This window comes from Diadema antillarum, unplaced genomic scaffold, assembly GCF_040938485.1.
Source record: "Diadema antillarum isolate AM-2024a unplaced genomic scaffold, OU_Dant_1.0 seq00000952_RagTag, whole genome shotgun sequence".
Lineage (NCBI taxonomy): Eukaryota > Metazoa > Echinodermata > Echinoidea > Diadematoida > Diadematidae > Diadema > Diadema antillarum.
The window spans coordinates 244,392-262,736 of NW_027271800.1; the positions used below are offsets into that span (position 1 = coordinate 244,392).

The 18,345-nt window shown below is 38.0% G+C and overlaps 1 protein-coding gene across 3 annotated transcripts in view; it reads right to left on the reverse strand.

Moving 5' to 3' along the window:
* LOC139741771 (uncharacterized) overlaps nt 1-17,348 on the reverse strand; it is a 34,380-nt gene extending 17,032 nt beyond the window's left edge. Inside the window, exons 1-9 of one of the 3 annotated variants that reach the window (XM_071652352.1) lie at nt 17,208-17,348; nt 16,609-16,924; nt 13,890-14,111; nt 12,992-13,069; nt 11,861-12,130; nt 10,770-10,991; nt 10,161-10,226; nt 9,479-9,547; nt 8,477-8,609 (exon numbers count right to left, since the gene is read on the reverse strand). In XM_071652352.1, coding sequence (XP_071508453.1) covers nt 8,477-8,609; nt 9,479-9,547; nt 10,161-10,226; nt 10,770-10,991; nt 11,861-11,993 — 623 coding nt within the window. In that variant the 5' untranslated portion in view covers nt 11,994-12,130; nt 12,992-13,069; nt 13,890-14,111; nt 16,609-16,924; nt 17,208-17,348. Of the gene's footprint in view, nt 1-8,476; nt 8,610-9,478; nt 9,548-10,160; nt 10,227-10,769; nt 10,992-11,860; nt 12,305-12,991; nt 13,070-13,889; nt 14,112-16,608; nt 16,925-17,207 lie in introns of those variants that run through there. The other 2 variants (XM_071652355.1, XM_071652354.1) reach the window with 2 other exon arrangements.
* Nucleotides 17,349-18,345: the final 997 nt, after the last annotated feature.

Consider the following 18,345-nt stretch of genomic DNA (forward strand, 5'->3'; position numbering starts at 1 on the left):
CCACTCTTAGTTCGGATGTACTGAGTACACTGCGCACATCCTGCTTATATGCAGAATGCCAGGAATCACGCTGAATCACAATCTTTTGTCGGGTCCGGGCTTTTTGAACAATGCTTCACACTATATACCTATATCTAATTATGGTTAAAAGAAATCATAGAAAAATATCTTATTTCTTGATCACCCTTTCATTCAAAAGCAGTTTACTAACACCTGAATTACTATTTCGGTAAGTCTTTTTTTTTTTCCAGCGAATTGGGAGGGGGCGCACCCCCCCCCCCCGCCCCCCTCCGTAATTACGCCACTCAATTTGGGTGAAATAATTGGACAGATTTCTTGAATTCTAACAAAAAAAAGCAAGAAAATCTTTTCATCGCGGGAATTATGATTATGTGGGGTGGGGCAAATGATGCGCTTGCCTCCCAATATTTTTATGGGGGCAACATTTTTGTTTTCTTTCAAAAGCAAGAAAATCCTCTCATTTCGGGAATTATTAATTATGGGGGGGGGGGCAAAATTAGAATATGCTGGCCCCTCCAATATTTTTATGGGGGTAACTTTTTGTTTTTCTGTCAAAAAAAAAAGAAAATCTTCTCGTCTCTGGAATTATGGAGGGGGGGTGGGCAAAATGATATGCTTGCCCCTCCATTTTTTTTTTCATCTTTTGTTAATGAGGCTAATGCTCGCTCTTGGGCTGGCAATATGGATTGGTCAGAAGTAACGTACATAGACCCTACATACTTGTAAGTGTAATAGTTATGCCATTCACCTGATGTTGCTGCCAGTAATTGCCAGCAGTAAGATGCACCCGATGCGCCCCCTTAATTTCCATAGCAAAAAAAAAAAAAAAAAAAAAATACGGCTACAAACGGCAGTTTTTGGACTGTAAAATGTTAAAATTTTCAAGCTCGTTCGCATTTAATTGTTATGCAATTCTCCTGATGTTGCTGCCAGTAATTACCGGAAGTTGCGCCCGTTGCGGCCCCACCCCTCCTTTATCTCCAAAGCGAAAAAAGATGGCTCTAAATGGCAGGGTTTGGACTGTAAAATGTCAAAATTTTCAAGCTCGCTCTCTTCGCTCGCTCGCATTTAATTGTTATGCCATTCAACTGATGTTGCTGCCAGTAATTGCCAGCAGTTGCGCCCGGTGCGCCCCCCCTTAATTTCCAAAGCAAAAAAAAATATGGCTACAAACGGCAGTTTTTGGACTGTAAAATGTCAAAATTTTCAAGCTCGCTCGCTCGCTCGCATTTGATTGTTTTGCAATTCTCCTGATGTTGCTGCCAGTAATTACCGGCAGTTGCGCCCGTTGCGCCCCCACCCCTCCTTTATTTCCAAAGCGAAAAAAGATGGCTCCAAATGGCAGTTTTTGGATTGTAAAATGTCAAAATTTCAAAGCTCGCTCTCTTTGCTCGCTCGCGTTTAATTATTATGCCATTCACCTGATGTTGCTGCCAGTAATTGCCAGCAGTTGCGCCCGGTGCGCCCCCCTTAATTTACAAAGCAAAAAAATATGGCTACAAACGGCAGTTTTGGGATTGTAAAATGTCAAAATTTTCAAGCTCGCTCGCTCGCATGTAGTCGTTATGCCATTCCCCTGATATCGCTGCCAGTAATTTGTCGTTTCACACCGTCATTCCATAATCCATTTATAAGGGGTGCAACCCTCTCCGGCACTTCCACACCCTCCCCCCACCCTTGCTCGGTCCCTCGCATACTACCCCCTCCCCCCCCCCCCCCCCTCCCCCCCGAAGATGAAATCCTAGCTACCGGTGCCCTTTCCCCGCTTGGTTTCCCTCAAAAAACAGTAAAAGTCTAGGGATTGAGAGCTTCCTATATTCCAAATGTCTGTCAAAAAAATCTCGTAAACATTTAGTGTCAAAACGCACCCCCCTTGAAAAAAAGCTGGTGACGCCCCTGTGTCCTAAACATGTTCGGGCGTTTCCGCACTTTCGGGAGAGAGAAAAAATTCCGCGTCCAAATTTTGATCGTGTCTAAAATTTGGACCCGGAAATGAACTTCCTGACACCTCCGGCAGCTAGTCGTGAGAACATCTTCAGGACATCCCGCCTGTCCGAACCCTTCCGCTCCTTCCGCAAACGCTCCTGAAAAAAAATCCCGCGGAGTGGGGAAGCTTCGCGAATGAAAGCGGAAGACACCCGGAATGTTTCAGGACAGCACGGTGCCGATGCGGATCTATATGCAAGTGTCCGGAGCCAATGCGGACATTTTGTGATCAAGACATGAAAGAGTCAACACGTTCTACGATCGAAAGGATTTTGAAAGTTAAGAAGATAGATCAATGCAGCACCATGTCAATGAAACGCAAAAAGACCAATAAGGGAGGCGAGGTCCCCATGCTAGTCCCACAGCCAAACCTCTCTTCCACTGATTAGGAACAGGTAAATATCAACATTTCCCAGTCCCAATTTTAAATGAAGAAAACAAAGCAGAAGGCAGTGGATATTTTGCCAACAGTAACTAGGAAAAAGTGGAAGCAGCAATTTCGCGCTTTTCCTGAGCGATTCTAGGACATTCCTAAGACATACCTATGTTTGTTTGCAGTCAGTCCGCAGAGATTCCTAGGAATGTCCCAGCACAAGCCGATTCGCACATGTTTTCCGCGTCTGACGCGGACAGGATGTCGAAATGACAAAATTTTCTTCCGCAACCCTTCCTGGGCTTGTCCGCTCCCTAGTGGACGTCAACCCAGGAAGCAATGATAGTTATTTGCAAGCAACCATGGAATCGACTGCTTTGGTTCCCATCCGAAGGACTAGGCAATGGGATAAAGTGCCTTGCTGATTGGGCACAATCGCTGCAGGCAGTAGGTTAAAACCAAGTACAGCCTGATTGATAATTCACGGGCTTATCCACTGAGATCCAACAGCTAAATGAGATGCGATACAAGCCATTAAATCTTTTAAGGGTTAAAGGGATGGTACAGTATTGGTAGAGATGAGATTTTTGCGAGATACCAAGAAACACTTATGATATATACCATTTCAAGAGGAATTCAAAGTTTAGTTGATGGAAACCGGGTTTGGAATGATTGAGACATCCAAAAACAAAGTGTAATAATATTTCTAATAACGATTCTAATAAAGTGTGGGCCCAACACTTTATTAGCATCGCTCTTTTTTGGATATCTCAGCCATTTCAAAACCAATTTTTATGAAATAAACGTTGAACTTCTCACAGAATTACATGCTCTTTCATATCTTATAAGAGGTTTCTCATTATCTCACCAGAAATGTTAGAAACCTGAAATAAGGTCTCAGACAAAACTATACGATCACTTTAATGTCAAGCAGCATCCCTTTCTGTGTCTAAATTACTCCATGGAGAATTAGAAAATTTCATTTTATGTGAAAAAACAAACGGAGCCATTAAAAAGGGGGCAACAAGAACATTTCCTTACCGATAAGCAACGTACACTCAAACACACGCACACACCTACCTCGCCATTCAAAGATTGACACTTTCATAAGCCCAACAATCACTTTAGAAAAGAAAAAAAATAACCAAAAACCGAACAAACAAAAACAAACATTTGTGCATCTATTACTTGATGTTCGAACAGCATAGTTGACCACCTATTTGAAGGTGATATTTATAATTACAAAATAAAACACTTTATAATACATATACAAAGATATGCAAGAAATAACTCACATCACTTCCGCATGCATTTTCACAGGCAAATTGCACACACTGCACCATAGATTACCCCAACCCCACTGTGTAACATACTTGTTATCTGCTGTAATAGGTTAACTGTAAAAAAAAAAACTGTTTCAGTTATGATAATTAAATACTGACAAGTATGTAGATCTTCTTCTTCTTCATGTACAATATAATGCGTATGCACGCAAACAAGTCTGGAGACTCCTAAGTGGACGATAAAATAGAACTGAACTGAACTGAATAAACTTGTTTAAATATTTTGAACGGCTGATTCAGTTGCATTACGGGATCCCGTTTAACAATTTGTTAGTATACGCTCTCTACATACACGCCAACCACGCAAGCCATAATCAATAGAATTTGAATCAGAACTGTCTTTCGTCTATTAATAACACGGCGAATGAAACACAAAAAAAGAAAAATGTCCAGCAATAAGCATGGATGTATTATTGAAGATTGCATCCAGTAGGCAGAAATCTGGAGACTCTCGTGCCTCTCGTGTCTATTCACTGCGCATTGTTGGAAATGTGTTAGGCACCAAAAGAGTTAAAACGTAAAATTGTAGAAGGTATACTCTCCACGTTAACATCATGCATTAAAGTGCGAGAAGGGGTTCCCGACCGTGTACAGAATGTGTATCATTTCACAGCCCTGATGAAGGTCTTAACAAGATAGAAATAATCCTCCATGAACGCAAATTCACCGCACAAAGGCAATAAACAACGGCTTTAATTAATTGTTTGCTATAATATACAATAATAATGTGATGTTAATGTTAAGTGCATCTATTTTTACATAGGAAATTAGCCTACAAAATGTCCATTAAGATTACTTGCGATTCTTGAGTCATTTGAACTGACCTCCTCTATCTTACATCTCAAGCAAGTATGGACAACCAAGCAAATGATGAAAGATTCGTCACGTATCTTTTTGATCCGTCACCATGTTGCAGATATTTAAACAAGCACATTTCAAATAGGTGAATTAGATGACACACAAACTAGAACTTAAGAAGCCATTCATTCAAAATCTGTACTTAGACACGTCATACCTGTGTTTGTTCCAAAGCCGTTTGATTTGAGCAGCATATTACCTTTTCTATTTCATTTGCTAGAATACTAACTCTCATATGTAACAAAACTTTCATGTCATTTCTATTGGAACTGTGTATATATTATTTACGATTTCTTTGCCGTTCTCGTGATGGGTTTGGGGTAACGAATGGTACAAAATGTTAACCATCGAAAAGAAATCCAGAAACTGATTAACTCTGTTATGACTCTTTCAGAAAATATGCCAAATTAAGGGCTGACTAGGTTGAGCTATGACACCTATTTTGAGTTCTCACGTACAGCTAGAAGTAGCAACTTTGTGTTGGTTTTGTGATGCACTGTCATATATATGCTAAAATATAGGAAAACGTTCATGTCATTTCAATTTGAACTGTGCATATACAGTCCGATCTCTCTATCCGGACATGTAGGGACCTGTGCTAATGCGGATAAGGGATTTGGCCGGATATGAGAGACTCAATGTTTAATAAGCGCAGTTGCCGAAGAAACCATGAAATCTTAGAGGAAAAAGGAAAAATGTTAATAATAAGCTACTTGGTTGAATTTATACACTATATACATCATCAAACTTTAAGATATTCATCAATACTATAATAATACATGAAAAAACATTCATCGCTATTTGATTTTTTTTTCTTTTGCAATTTTGTCTATTTTATTAAAATGTCGTTCATATACTTAATTTGCATATTGATTTAAGCAATAAAATGAAATATTTCAAAATAACGATCACAAGTATATGATACTTTCTAAGAACTTTATGATATGTGCTGTTTCGGTATATACATTCTGTGAGAACCCATAGTGTCCTCTTTCAAGCAGCCACCTACATATTAGTGAAGTTCATATAGATTTCTTCCTGCATCGTTGGCTCTGACTCAACCCTAGAAGCTCCTCGTGTTTTATCCACCTGTGCATAGAGCTCCTCACGCGGTGGCGGTTCTGCGACCGAAATGTTACCTACTGTTTTGTTCACCGTCGCGTACATTTCCTCACAGCTTTGGGGTCTTGACGTAAAAGTTTCCGGGTTCTGAATCTCGGTGTCGTGATGGTCATTGAAGTCGTTCTCTTCCATCATCTTAGGACGAAGATAATTGGCGAAGTCTCTTTCAGGATTCAACAGACTATAATCTCCAGAGTCGAAAGCTTCAGGACATTGCGGTTGCTTGTTGGCATCGATGTCACTTTGTTGCTCCGGATTCAGCTGATAGTAGAAGACGTCTTCAGATGGCATGGGCGTTATGGCATCCTTGCTGGAACAAGGCTTACTATATTTTCTGTCAGGGTAGATCTTATGCTGTGAAGTTTGACCAATAGGTGACAGACCAGGATTGCGACTTTCCTCGTCAGGGAAAGCATGATTGAGGCGATCGTACTCGCTTTCTGTAGTCATTTCGGATGAATTGGGAAATAACGTCAGTGAATTGTAATAACTGTCATCAAACAAGCACGCTTTACCAGTGGATCTAATGGCACCATTCGTCATCCCGTCCAATTTACAAAGGTCTACATCCTGGTAGTCATTATCATCTCCATAAGCACACGCTGGTTGGTCCAGCGATGTCTCCTGCAGGCCACAATATTCATTATCAGAAGGAATATTCATTGACGTCAAAGAAGTGCCGATGCCGGTATTTATGTGACTTTCGTCAGGAACTGTACAAGGGAAGCCACGATTTATGCTGATAAAGGTAGAAAGCCCCTCGTCTATCTCTTCAGCATCTTGGTAGATGTGACTAGTGTGCCCGAGATGGCCCCCTCTGTCTCCGACGGTGTTGCCCAGAATATGAGGCAAAAAGCTACCAGCTGTTGTAGCATTGGGATTGGTAGCGTCCGACAAAACAGTATGATCCGTCGTGATTGGCTCTTGTACAGAAGTGTCGATGGGATTTATCTGAAGCTGCCCGCCATTTGGGTGAACATTTGGCTGATGCGAGGTTTGGGATCTCCAATGTCTGCAATTTAATGGGGAAAGTGAATTTATGATTTTACGCATGTGACCGTGCATCGCAAAGCCACCAAAAAGTCGCCATACATGGATTTTTAGTTAAGAGTAGATTGTGTAAGAGCAGAATCTAAGATTTAAAATGAAATATATATGTCAGTGCAAACAGACTTGCCAAACCAATTTAAACAATGGAAAGACAGGCACACTTTGCAAAAGTGTGTAGTCAAAAGAGAGGCTTTCAACTTTCGGGTCTATAGGCAAATGCGTAATTTCCCCCAGCTGTCTGAATGAATGGAACAAAGAAAAAAGATATAAATTTCCATGAAAATCACAATTAAGTGGTTATTGAACTAAACTGAAAGTTTGCTCATCATTAAAGTACGTTATATTTATGGCCAATATAAACTTCAAATGCAACATTAGTGTGATTTCAATTATTAGAGATGAAAACTGTTTGAAGGGTTTCTAGTGTTTTAAATCGGTAAATCTGAGAAAGCCTACATCAGACCGAAACAAAGTATTTGAAAAACTGCAAAAGAATCATGGTGCGCAATCACATAGTATAGTGTCGTTGTATCGACAGCGCTTGACGCGTGACCATGTAGTTTAGCGTAATAAAGTCGGAAATCCTAGAGCTGACAAAAAGAGGTATATTCATTTTGCCCTTTCTTCGTGTTCACCCGTGCCACTTTACTTTTGATTAGGTTCATTTCAATTTGAAGGTCTAGTAAGCTTGACTGCCTATTGTTATATCATTCGAGGCTTTCTCCCTGTACCCTATTCAGACGACTGGTGAGAATTTTCAATAATTAAAGACTCGGTAGCACTGGAAAATGTGGGTGTCCGATTGAATCGGTCTTAATTCGCTGCCCACCGAGGCATATTCGAAACAACGAATAGTGCTCGTCAGCCAGTTGTTTTAGGGACGATTCTAGTCAAGATTTTTCTTCTCCCCTTCCCCCCTTTTTTTTTAATTTTAGGCTGAGTATGTACTTGCACACCAGTGATCAGTGATAAACCTGTGCACAATTTGTTACGGGGATTTTTGAATATACCCGAACCGGGCCCGCCTTTCGAATCCATGTATCCCCACGACACGGGGTCTTTTAAAGATGCAATTTTTATTTAAAAAAAAATAATATTTACGAGATCAGCAAATTAAATCAAGATGAATGTCTTTTATTGTTTTAAAACAATACCACAAGGCTGACTCAATACTTGGACTTGGACTGGGAGAGATACTCATCTCGTATGATAAGCCTGCATTCACAAATTGGCAGTCTAACCACTCACACACGCTTGACAGCCTCCAAAATTCAACTCCACATCATTTTGTCTTTGCTTGTTTTTCTGTGTTGTCCGTATCCTTTTCTCTAGTTTTTTGACTGTGTAAACATAGGCGGCTCCTTGCCATTGATTTGGTGGTGGTTTTCGTAACATATGTTGAAAAAAATACTGTATCAATGAAAGTTTTGGGCGACAGATGGAATAATAACATGATGAAATGTCTGGCGACCAGAAACTCGGGTTTTCGTGATAACAAGTCCACCCACCAATAGTTATGTAAGAAGAATACAAATCAGCAAACTTACTTCAACATTCATGTGCAGTCAGTAATGTACACTCACTTCTGAATATGCTTTACTCGTTTCCTGGGTTGCATACAATGATTCCACACCCTAGATTTACAAACTAGTTTTCACAAAAATTCACACCCCCATTCCCTTACAGCCCATATAATAGTTTGTATTTTTAAAAAAAAAGTCACCTTTTCTTTTGATGTTTCCACCAAGCCATTATCATGGACCGTATGACAAGCACGGCGAAAACAGCACCAAGAAGGGTTCCCAGGATGTAAGTAATAAAATTCATCTCATAAAGTTCGGTATCTGGTTCGGTATCTGGAAGATAAATCATTTAGTGAGTCCATCGTCACCTTAAAAATCAATGGAGGAAGAATTTGCTCTCGTAGTTTTTTTTTTCTCTTTTATGATGACTATAGGCAGAAATTACGTTTGTTTGTTTTTATAATCAGATCAAATCATTATGAAGAGAAATAGTTCTATTCTGTAACCTGGCAAGATTTCTCACTTTGCTGAATTATCGCAGTAAATGTAAATGTTTACTTTGCATAGGCAGACGTAATGTACTTGATCGCTTTTGTAAGCCATATTCACGATTGGAGCTTTTTCAAGAAAATGCATTTCTGTTCGACCAACGCAATGTGTTCTATGACAGTAACGATACTACGAAGACCTGATAAAGTCGCCAGACATAACATGTTTTCTTCAGTCCCTGTTGAAAAAAAAGCACATTACAACTTGCCATTTCTTCATGGACAATGGGTATTCTGACTTTTGAATATGCATCGTCTTTCTGTCTGTCTTGCTTTACTGTCTGCGACTTTCTTCTTATAATGTGTTCATTGTTTAGATATGAACTCAACTCACAAACTTTCATATAAAAAAGAACTGGGCAAACGCTTTATTGATTCCAATGTTATTTTAGTATCAGACTTTTTTGTCATCATAAATAAAGCAGTAGCACTTTCATACCTTGAATTTAAATTCAAATAAAATGATGTCGAATTTACCATGAATTGTCACCCGTGGTTCGCTTTTGCCATAAAAACATGTTAACAAAAGGATTACCCTAAATTGTAGATCAATTGCAGCAAAATAGTTTTGACGAAATTACTGCCAGTGAGAAGGGGAAAATGCAGTAAAAAAAACCCACTTGCTATATGGGTTGAATTAATTACTAAACTCACGTGACGAAGAAGTTACAGTAACTGTTGTCTCTCCAAATGACGTCAGAACTTGAATAGTCGGTCTATGCCCTGTGCATTTTAATCAAAACACAGGCAATACTGACAGTATATACTAGTACATGTTGATGGGAAATCTCCTAATCAGTTTGTACTTTTTGTGACAGCACTTTTCTGTGCAATATTACAGTTTTCACACTATCCAGATCGACAATACGTACATGCATATACAGAACAATTCTTGTATCTGTCAGATATCAGACTTATTTGCATGGTGATCAAAGTACAACAGTAAGTGTTTGTAATGTAAGAGTGCTCACAAAAGAGAAGTCGGCATTTTATTGAATTCATGAGATTGTCTTTGTTTTCTAACATGTCTCAAATCAACCGTTGCAGTCAAATGAAATAATACTACATTAACGACAACTGAATTTCGAGGAAGATGACCATTTTTTTAATTAATATTTTCGATAGTGATTGACATTATCTTTGACGTCATCTTTGCTGTTGTTGTCACGGTTTTTCAAAAGCGCTTAGAGGTTGGTCGAGATTGTGCTTCATGAGCATGCTATTATTATCTATTATAATTATCATAATCATAATCTTTAGGACATTTGTTATAACACAATTTTTTTTTCTTCATGCGGATATGATGAGCTATATAACTGCAAGCCTTGGTACTTACCATTAGACGTGTTTTGCATACTTTGTGTGGGCTTTGTGCTGATGTTGACATCTTCCCACTCATCGTCTGTGAGCAAAAGACCCACACACAAAAATAGTGACAACCACATAAACAGAATTCGTCCCATAGCGTGGCATAAAATGTCACTCAGAAACTTCATGGACTTAAGACGTTGTCTTATTGAAACGTAGTGATGAAAGCGCTGTAGTAATCTGTCATGAATCGCTTGTTAATGTGAAAATACATTTCATCTCTTTTTGTATGTTTTCTAATAAAGGCGGGAAAATATCCAGGGGCATTTTCAAAAACGCATCATTCTCATGAACATAAAAGACCGAAATAAGACTAATCTTTCCCAATGGTTTACATGTTAGGGTATCAGAATCTGTGCATTACGAGTTGTATAATTTTAAGTTAATAAGTCTTGAATGATGCAAACGCATTTGAGTTACTTATTTCAATTGTTTCATCAGGCGTGGAAGTATTAATTCAATGTCGTTACAATCATCTGTCATTGTTCCACACTAATTGATGAGAGATTGGTTTGAAATACTGTGGTTATCCGAGATTAGGCAAGATTATACTGTAGGATGTATTTGCACGTCACACCGTTAGTCTCCTTTCTGGCTTCACGGCAAGACGGAGTTGAAGTGTTCCAAACAGGGAAGTAGGTCGACCGCCCTGGTAGTCCCATACACTGCATTGTCGCACTCCCGTTCACGACGAACTCTCTGCCACAAGCGAGAGTTATCTTGGACCCGAAGCGTGTGATATTCGAGTCCCAAAGACCGTTAGGCACAATCCCCGGATGATCACAAAACCCAATGGAGACTTTCAATGAATAAAGAAGGCAGGGATTAACTTGCCATAGTCAATTATATATATATATATATATATGCTAATATGCAATCATAATAATAATCAAGGAGTATATATTACAATATATCTTTTTCCTACAGCATAATAATTCACTTGTTAGTCCCTTGGACCGACGCGACAATGAAGTACCCGCGGATCTCAGATCAGAAAGACCAGCACCCCCCCCCCCACACACACACACACACACACACTTTTATTACACGTAAAAGGAAAATGTATGACTCAATCTTATTTTTCCAAGCCATGTATAGAATCACTAAGAAATATGAATAATATACTTACCCATATATTATACATGATAATTAGTCCTTGTAGTTTCTGTAATCTTAATGTATGGTGCCATCAACGAAGATTATAAAAAATCAGCGATAATCAACTGATCAGTGAACACTTGAAAACAACAATATTAAAAGACTCATGTATTATTTACCAGGGGGTTTGGAATAACTTCTTATTTCAATTAAAAGCAACTACGTGTAATAACAAACTACATTTTATGCCATCAGTGAGGACAAATTTGTGTCTTTATGATGATCATTGAAGAAGTAGCAAATACAGTAGCCACCGAAGTTATATAAATATATATATATATATATATATATATATATATGTATATATATATACTTATATATATATATATATATATTTATATATATATATATATATATATATATATATATATAAGATCATTTTTGATAAGTTATATACATTTCGAAGTAATGTGGGCATTACACAGGACCAATTAACACCGACTACGTTGACTGATGTTTGGCTGCATTTATTTTACTCTCTATGAAAAAAAAAATACTTCTGATACTCACGGTTAAATGAATAAAATTGGTCGGACTCAAGCTGTGTCCTGAGAGGACAAGTCCAATTGTGGGAAAAGCTTCGACCAGAAAGAATGTTTGTATACACTTCCGACTGGAAACATAGGCATCCCTCTTGGTGCATGACAGCAACGCCATTATTTACGGAGTTTTCATAACAGGTAGATATACACTCTTCGTCCGAATGAACGCCAAATCCAAAGTTAGAAACGCTCTGAAATTCCTGTTCGTTATCCTTGTAGCATCCGAGAAATCCGGGTTCTACGCAGTTTCAAAATATGATGAAAACCAGCAAGTGCGGCTTATGTAATATCATCCTTATCGTTTTTTATGCAGGTGTCAATGACTTTAGATGATTAAAATAGAGATAGAAAACATACAGTCAATGGAAATAAAGAGCATATTCAATCTAAGGAACAGGGAATCATCCAACAAAGGGGATTTTGTAACTGCATACTGGCATAATGATAAGGGTTTTTTCTCACAGTTTAAACAAAATCAAGTTCATGATATGTGTACGTAAACGTGTTTGATTATATTGCGAAATATATATATGTATTTTCTTCTTTTTTGGGGGGGTGGAATCGTTTCTTTATTCAAGGAAATATTTAACATACATAACCAGGTCAATTATTTAGATAATTGCAGGTATACATCGAAACTTACAAATCACAATTGTAAGAACATATAATACAGATGACATCCGTGAAAATAATGCGCCGATTTCAACAATATAATATATAACACTAACAATCATTATACAATTATATCAATTCCATAAACCAAATATATATTCATACAAACATGTAGACTTTAAAACATTTCAAGGAGGATTAAAGATTAAGGATCTCCATGTGAGGTTTTCTTTCTCAAACAGTAACTCTGTAAATTGTGTCTCTATCTTTTCCTTCCAATATTTTGCAACATCAATTCCGAGTGCCAATGGTACCCTACAACTCGAATCTCCTCCGGACGTAATCCTCTGAAAGTCATGAATATTGTGATTCTTTTTTTTTTCGATCTTTTCGATTTCTTTTTCAAAACACGAGCCCCAAAGTGTGTTCACAAGTAAAGAGTGTATACGCATAATTATTCATGGATTCTGTATACGGTACGTCTTACCTCGGCATTTGAGCCTAACAGCTCTGTTTGAAGAACACTCGGTGGTTGTCGATAAGCATTCATCCAAACGTAGAGATCCTGTACATTGGTATCGAGGACAATTGAGCTATGCAATAGTTTCTTAATTTAGAGCTCACGATTTATTCAAAGTAATGAAATTCTTGCGTAGAGTTGTTTTTATTGCAACTGATTGACAAATTGCCTTATAATGTACATCGACGTAAATATATGCACGGAATTAATCAGTTTTTAGTAGTAGCCACGAAAGAAATCATGGGCATACATACTTGGGCAGGATTTGAAGTTACGACTTTCTGATCACCGTACAGGCGTCTTATCCACTAGACCACTGAGCTTCCGCCCGACAGTTAGTGCTGGTTTTAATACTTATAGCATGCGGTGGGTACTGCGTATTTATTCAAATCAATGAAATTCTTAAGTTTTTGTTTTGTTTTGTTTTGTTTTGTTTTGTTTTGTTTTGTTTTGTTTTGTTTTGCTTTGTTTTGTTTTGTTTTGGTGTTTTTTTTTTGGGGGGGGGCGACTGATTGATACACATCGACGTGAATATCGTGGCTGCTACTTAACACTGATTCATTAGGTAGTTATCAACGTTTATGTCAGTCAGGTTCCAGAACTCACGATGTTACTAAGAGTCGACAAGAAAATGACCCATGTAATGGAAAATTGTAATGATGTTAACAGTAGTAACCAAATTTTAAAAGAAATCAAGTTATGACAATGAAAATAAATTGCACTATTCGGCAAATATTGAGTGATGAATTTACCATGTGATTTTAATCGAAATAATCGTGATCTTTCAGTGAGGTATTGTACACTCGAGTACGCATCGAGACCGAGTACTACGAGTATTAATTTCATTGTCAAATTCTGTAGTCACCGTTCGAACACGATAGGCGTTCAACCCTCCTCCCTGCTGCTGTATGATTACTGGTCAAAATCTGACCAGAGAACTCCTTTGCCGCTGGAAAGCCGAGCTCTGTGCACACCCGTTTCGCAGTTGCGTTGGTAAATCCATCAAAGCAGACATAGTTGTCTGATCCGGTGACTAGTAGGCCGTCCAGGTGAGAGGGTCCGTCAATCAGCTTTACCGACGGTATTCCTTGAAGATTGATGAACAGTAGTTTCATGCTCTATTGCTTCAGTTTATTGGTATAGTATCAAAATGGAATGCTAAATTCAATCATGGTATGAGTATTGGACGAACACAGTTGTATTAAATGAGCACGACGTATTGCAGGGTATTAGAGATAACATGGAGAATGATGATTACGCGTATTGTTTCAGAGAGTCATTGAATGAAATTCTCCCTACCATGCCTACTTTGACAAATGTTTTATCTACATCGATTCATCAAAAGAGTCGTCATTGTCAATTCTATTTTGGATATAATCAAGACCGCTGAACTTTTACCCCCCACTCAGTGAGTGGCAAGATTTTCTTTATGTATCTCTTTACTTGGGGCCATCTTCCTCGTCAAGCTTAGCTTATGATGATGGTCCCCTGCATTTCATTTTTATCATTTCCTATTGCTTCCTTTTATATATGATATTCGTTCTTGAAAAAAGAAAATGTATGTATGATCCAAACGTTACGAATATTAGCTCTGTAAATGACTATGTAAGTATTTTGTTGATTTGTTGATTTGTATTGATTTTGAAATGCAGAAATAAAAACTGAACTGAACTGAACTGAACTTTACCCCAGGGAAGCTGTGCGTGTAGCCTGATAATGCTAATCGGAAATGAAAGAACACACTAATGAATATCATAATTATATAGTGTAATAGCTGAAGATCTACTTACGGTATACAGAATGCGTATTTGTCCAAATAGAATATCAACACAAAGAATGTCTTACAGAAAACTTTTTGCTAGGTCTCTAGATCTATAAACAAAGCTATAATATAAAATCAATTCATGTAAATGACGTGTTTTGTAAGTCACACTCTATTCTTCCACTCTACAAAGTGACAAATGGATGCCTGAATACAAAACCGTGTCCCCGTTACGCGACTTGAATTTTATAAAGCCTAGGAGGACCAAAAGAAGGAGTCCAACAGTCTACTGTATTCCCTTTGAACCCATGTTTATATGCAGGCATTAAAGTAAAAGTCGAAGTATGTTCCAAGCTGGATATACCACAACCGGGTCTAGGGCAATTACCCCGGATCCTTCCCTTGGCCCTAATCCTAATCCTGAACCTAACCCTAACCCTAATCTTTACTCTAAACTTACCACTAACCAGTATTGAGCCGGATATGAAAAAAATGAGCGACAAACAATGGTACAAAGACACGGGAATGCGCTAACAGAAATTGCGCAAAGATTGATGAAATGAAAATAAACCTCACTCGACTGTGCACTTCCTGGCCATTACTTAACATACTAATCTATAAAGAACTGTACTTGGAGACTATGCCATATTAGTTTTATTTGTTGGAATTATGCAGAAAAGTGATGAAATCGGTTTTCAAGGAGGTTGCACTTTCAAACACTCGTCTTTCACAACACAGCTTTGATCTATACTTTTGTGTAAATTTTTTGGACGGAATTTACTTTCGTATCATACGTTTTATCATAATGGCGAAATCTCATATCATTCAATGAATAATAAGCAATATATCTCCTACAATATTCTAGAGTTCGAAATGAATCTTAATTGAGATTACTCAGAAAGATGTGGTTTCAAACCTCTGACACTAAAGGCATATGCCATGTATGCATGACATTATTCATTTAAAATGCTCTTGCGCCTCTGTAGTAAACTAAGAGCTGCTTAAACTATTAGCCAGGTGGAATTCCAACCTCCTTGGTAAAATATTGAAAGAAACGTTTTCAAAGTCGTGAACACAGGCTGCTATTGTGGATTAATATTGAATGACATTTATGTTGCAAGCAATTCATGAGAAATATAATTCTCTCTACAATAGTTTCACTGAAGTAGGCACAGATACTATAAATTCATAAAGTCAAAATTTGTTTAGTTCAAGTAGCCACCAAGGAAGAACTTTACAAAAGGAAATAGCCACTGCTATGAGGGTCTCAAATCCCTTCAAAGGACCAGGCAATTGTGATAGAGTGTTTTGGATGCACAGAACACTACGAACCCGAAGATTTCCGTCCTTCTTAACACACCCAATAAACATAATTATTTCGAATACGCATTTCAGAATGGGGGGGGGGGGAGGGAATACTGTAGTATCATTTGGATAAGTGGTAAAAACGACAAGACATTGTTATATCTATCGAACTGTTCGGTTCGGGCCCTGTTTTCCATTTTAATACCTGTTTAGGCCACAGAATCTACGGGATGCCTACCTATAGTTGATTAATGGACTTAGTAGCGATGCACCTGACTCATTGCGTATATAAATATATAATATTTCTTGAGCAAGTCTTTGGTGAGTGAAAGTTCAATGTCACACACACACACACACACACACACACACACACACAAGAGAAAGATCACGTTTCAAGAAAAGAATAAGAGAAAAGAGAAAGTAATTTGCGACTGTAGTGAATATCACATGCAGATTATGTAGATATTCATATTTATATACTCATGCAAATAACACTATATTAATATACAGTACTTACCCCCGTAACAAGTCACGTTGATCTTGAATTTAACTGGGTAGGTATATATACCGTATCCATAGCTTCACTCGATGGGTAAGAGATAAAGTGGAGGAAGGCTGGTTTTGACCGAGAATTAGGAAAGAAGTCTTCGTGTTTGATATTTCATCGATAATATTGAATATCGTCACTCTGTTGTTAATGGACTCCAGGGTAGAGACAATTCGACATCCAAGAGGTGCCCGTAGAATCCAACTATTACCATTTTTAACGCAGCTTCTGTCACACCATATCTCACGTTCCAGTGGCTTTCCCGAACAGTTTAAAAGAAATTCAGCTGGAGATTAAAAAACAACAACGCAATGACAAACAGATCTTGTGGTATTTTGTTTTGTAAAAAAAAGAGAGAGAGAGAAAAGCACTATGAAATATTTATAGGAATACGGATATTCAGCAAAAGCTTTAAAACAATCTACCCTACGTTCTATTTCTAGTGGTTCTTTCGTCTTTTTAGATGTCATAAGACAAAAATGTTGTAGACTTTAACCAGTGTATCTCAATGAAAATTGTAGTGCTTTTAGTACTTTTGAAAGTCTGAATAAAATGTTAGGTATACATACCTGTCGTTTGTAAGTCTAGCGCTGAAGAATTCACGAAAGGACAGCAAAAGATGAAACAGGCAAACCAAAACCAACCGGACTGCATTCTTCCTTCCATTGCGAGAAAAGCAATATGGAAAAACGATATCTGACTATGGTAATTCTCAGAAGAATGCCCACGCCGAGGCAGTCTAATTTACTGCATAATGAAGGTATAAGATATATTTGTTGTTCTATTATCCTTCCCTTTGTTGTAAAATGTAGAATTGAGCAGTGTCCACTTCTGCTTATTTTGTGCCTGCTGATGTCATTCATAAAGTAGAATCAGATTTGCTCACGTGAGACTGCGCAACTGCACGACCACTCCCTGCGTTTACCTTTCGAAGTTGAATTGTGATATCTCTTCATGTTTCCAATACCTTCAAGGAAGTAGTGCATTGATAAATGCAGTAACCACTTGAAAATGTCAATCAGATGTTCTCTTTGCATTACAACAGAAACTCCGTCCCTCGATAGATATGATTAGTTTAATTACTTTTGTTTCTGCAATTCTTTCTGCTTTATAGGGCAATAATGGCTCATGTCCTTTAACAATCTGCATGCCTGATATCTACGCTCTTCACTGCGTGTGATTCAAATCATCGTGCCAGATGTTAGTTTTGAACATCAAAGTAATTTATGTAGGATGTTATGATCAGCATAACTTGGAGATGCTTGGGGTGGTTAGAACGTTAAGATGATCTTCTTCTGACCTTCTCTCAAGGCATCTTGAAGAAAGAAAGGCATTTTTAAACATTTTTAGCCCCTGTATGAAACTCAAAACTGTTAGGTAAGTGTGATCTAAAAACAATAAGTATTAATTCAGTTGTTGATTTGAGGTCATCCCAAGAGAATGACACGCACGAGTCATACGGCCCACGATTTAAACATTGAAAGAAAATCCACGGGTTTTACAGCCCATGAGCTCGACACGAGGCAAATAAGGCCCATGAGTCGACACTAGGCAAAAAGGCCCACGAGACATTAAAGTGAACACTAAAATTTGGCACAGATTTATACTCTGTGTTTATGCTATAATGTAAAATTCATACGATGTCTGTGGTAATGCAAGCACTTTTGGATGAATTCGGGAAAAATCAGCGAAGGTTTTTCTGACGTC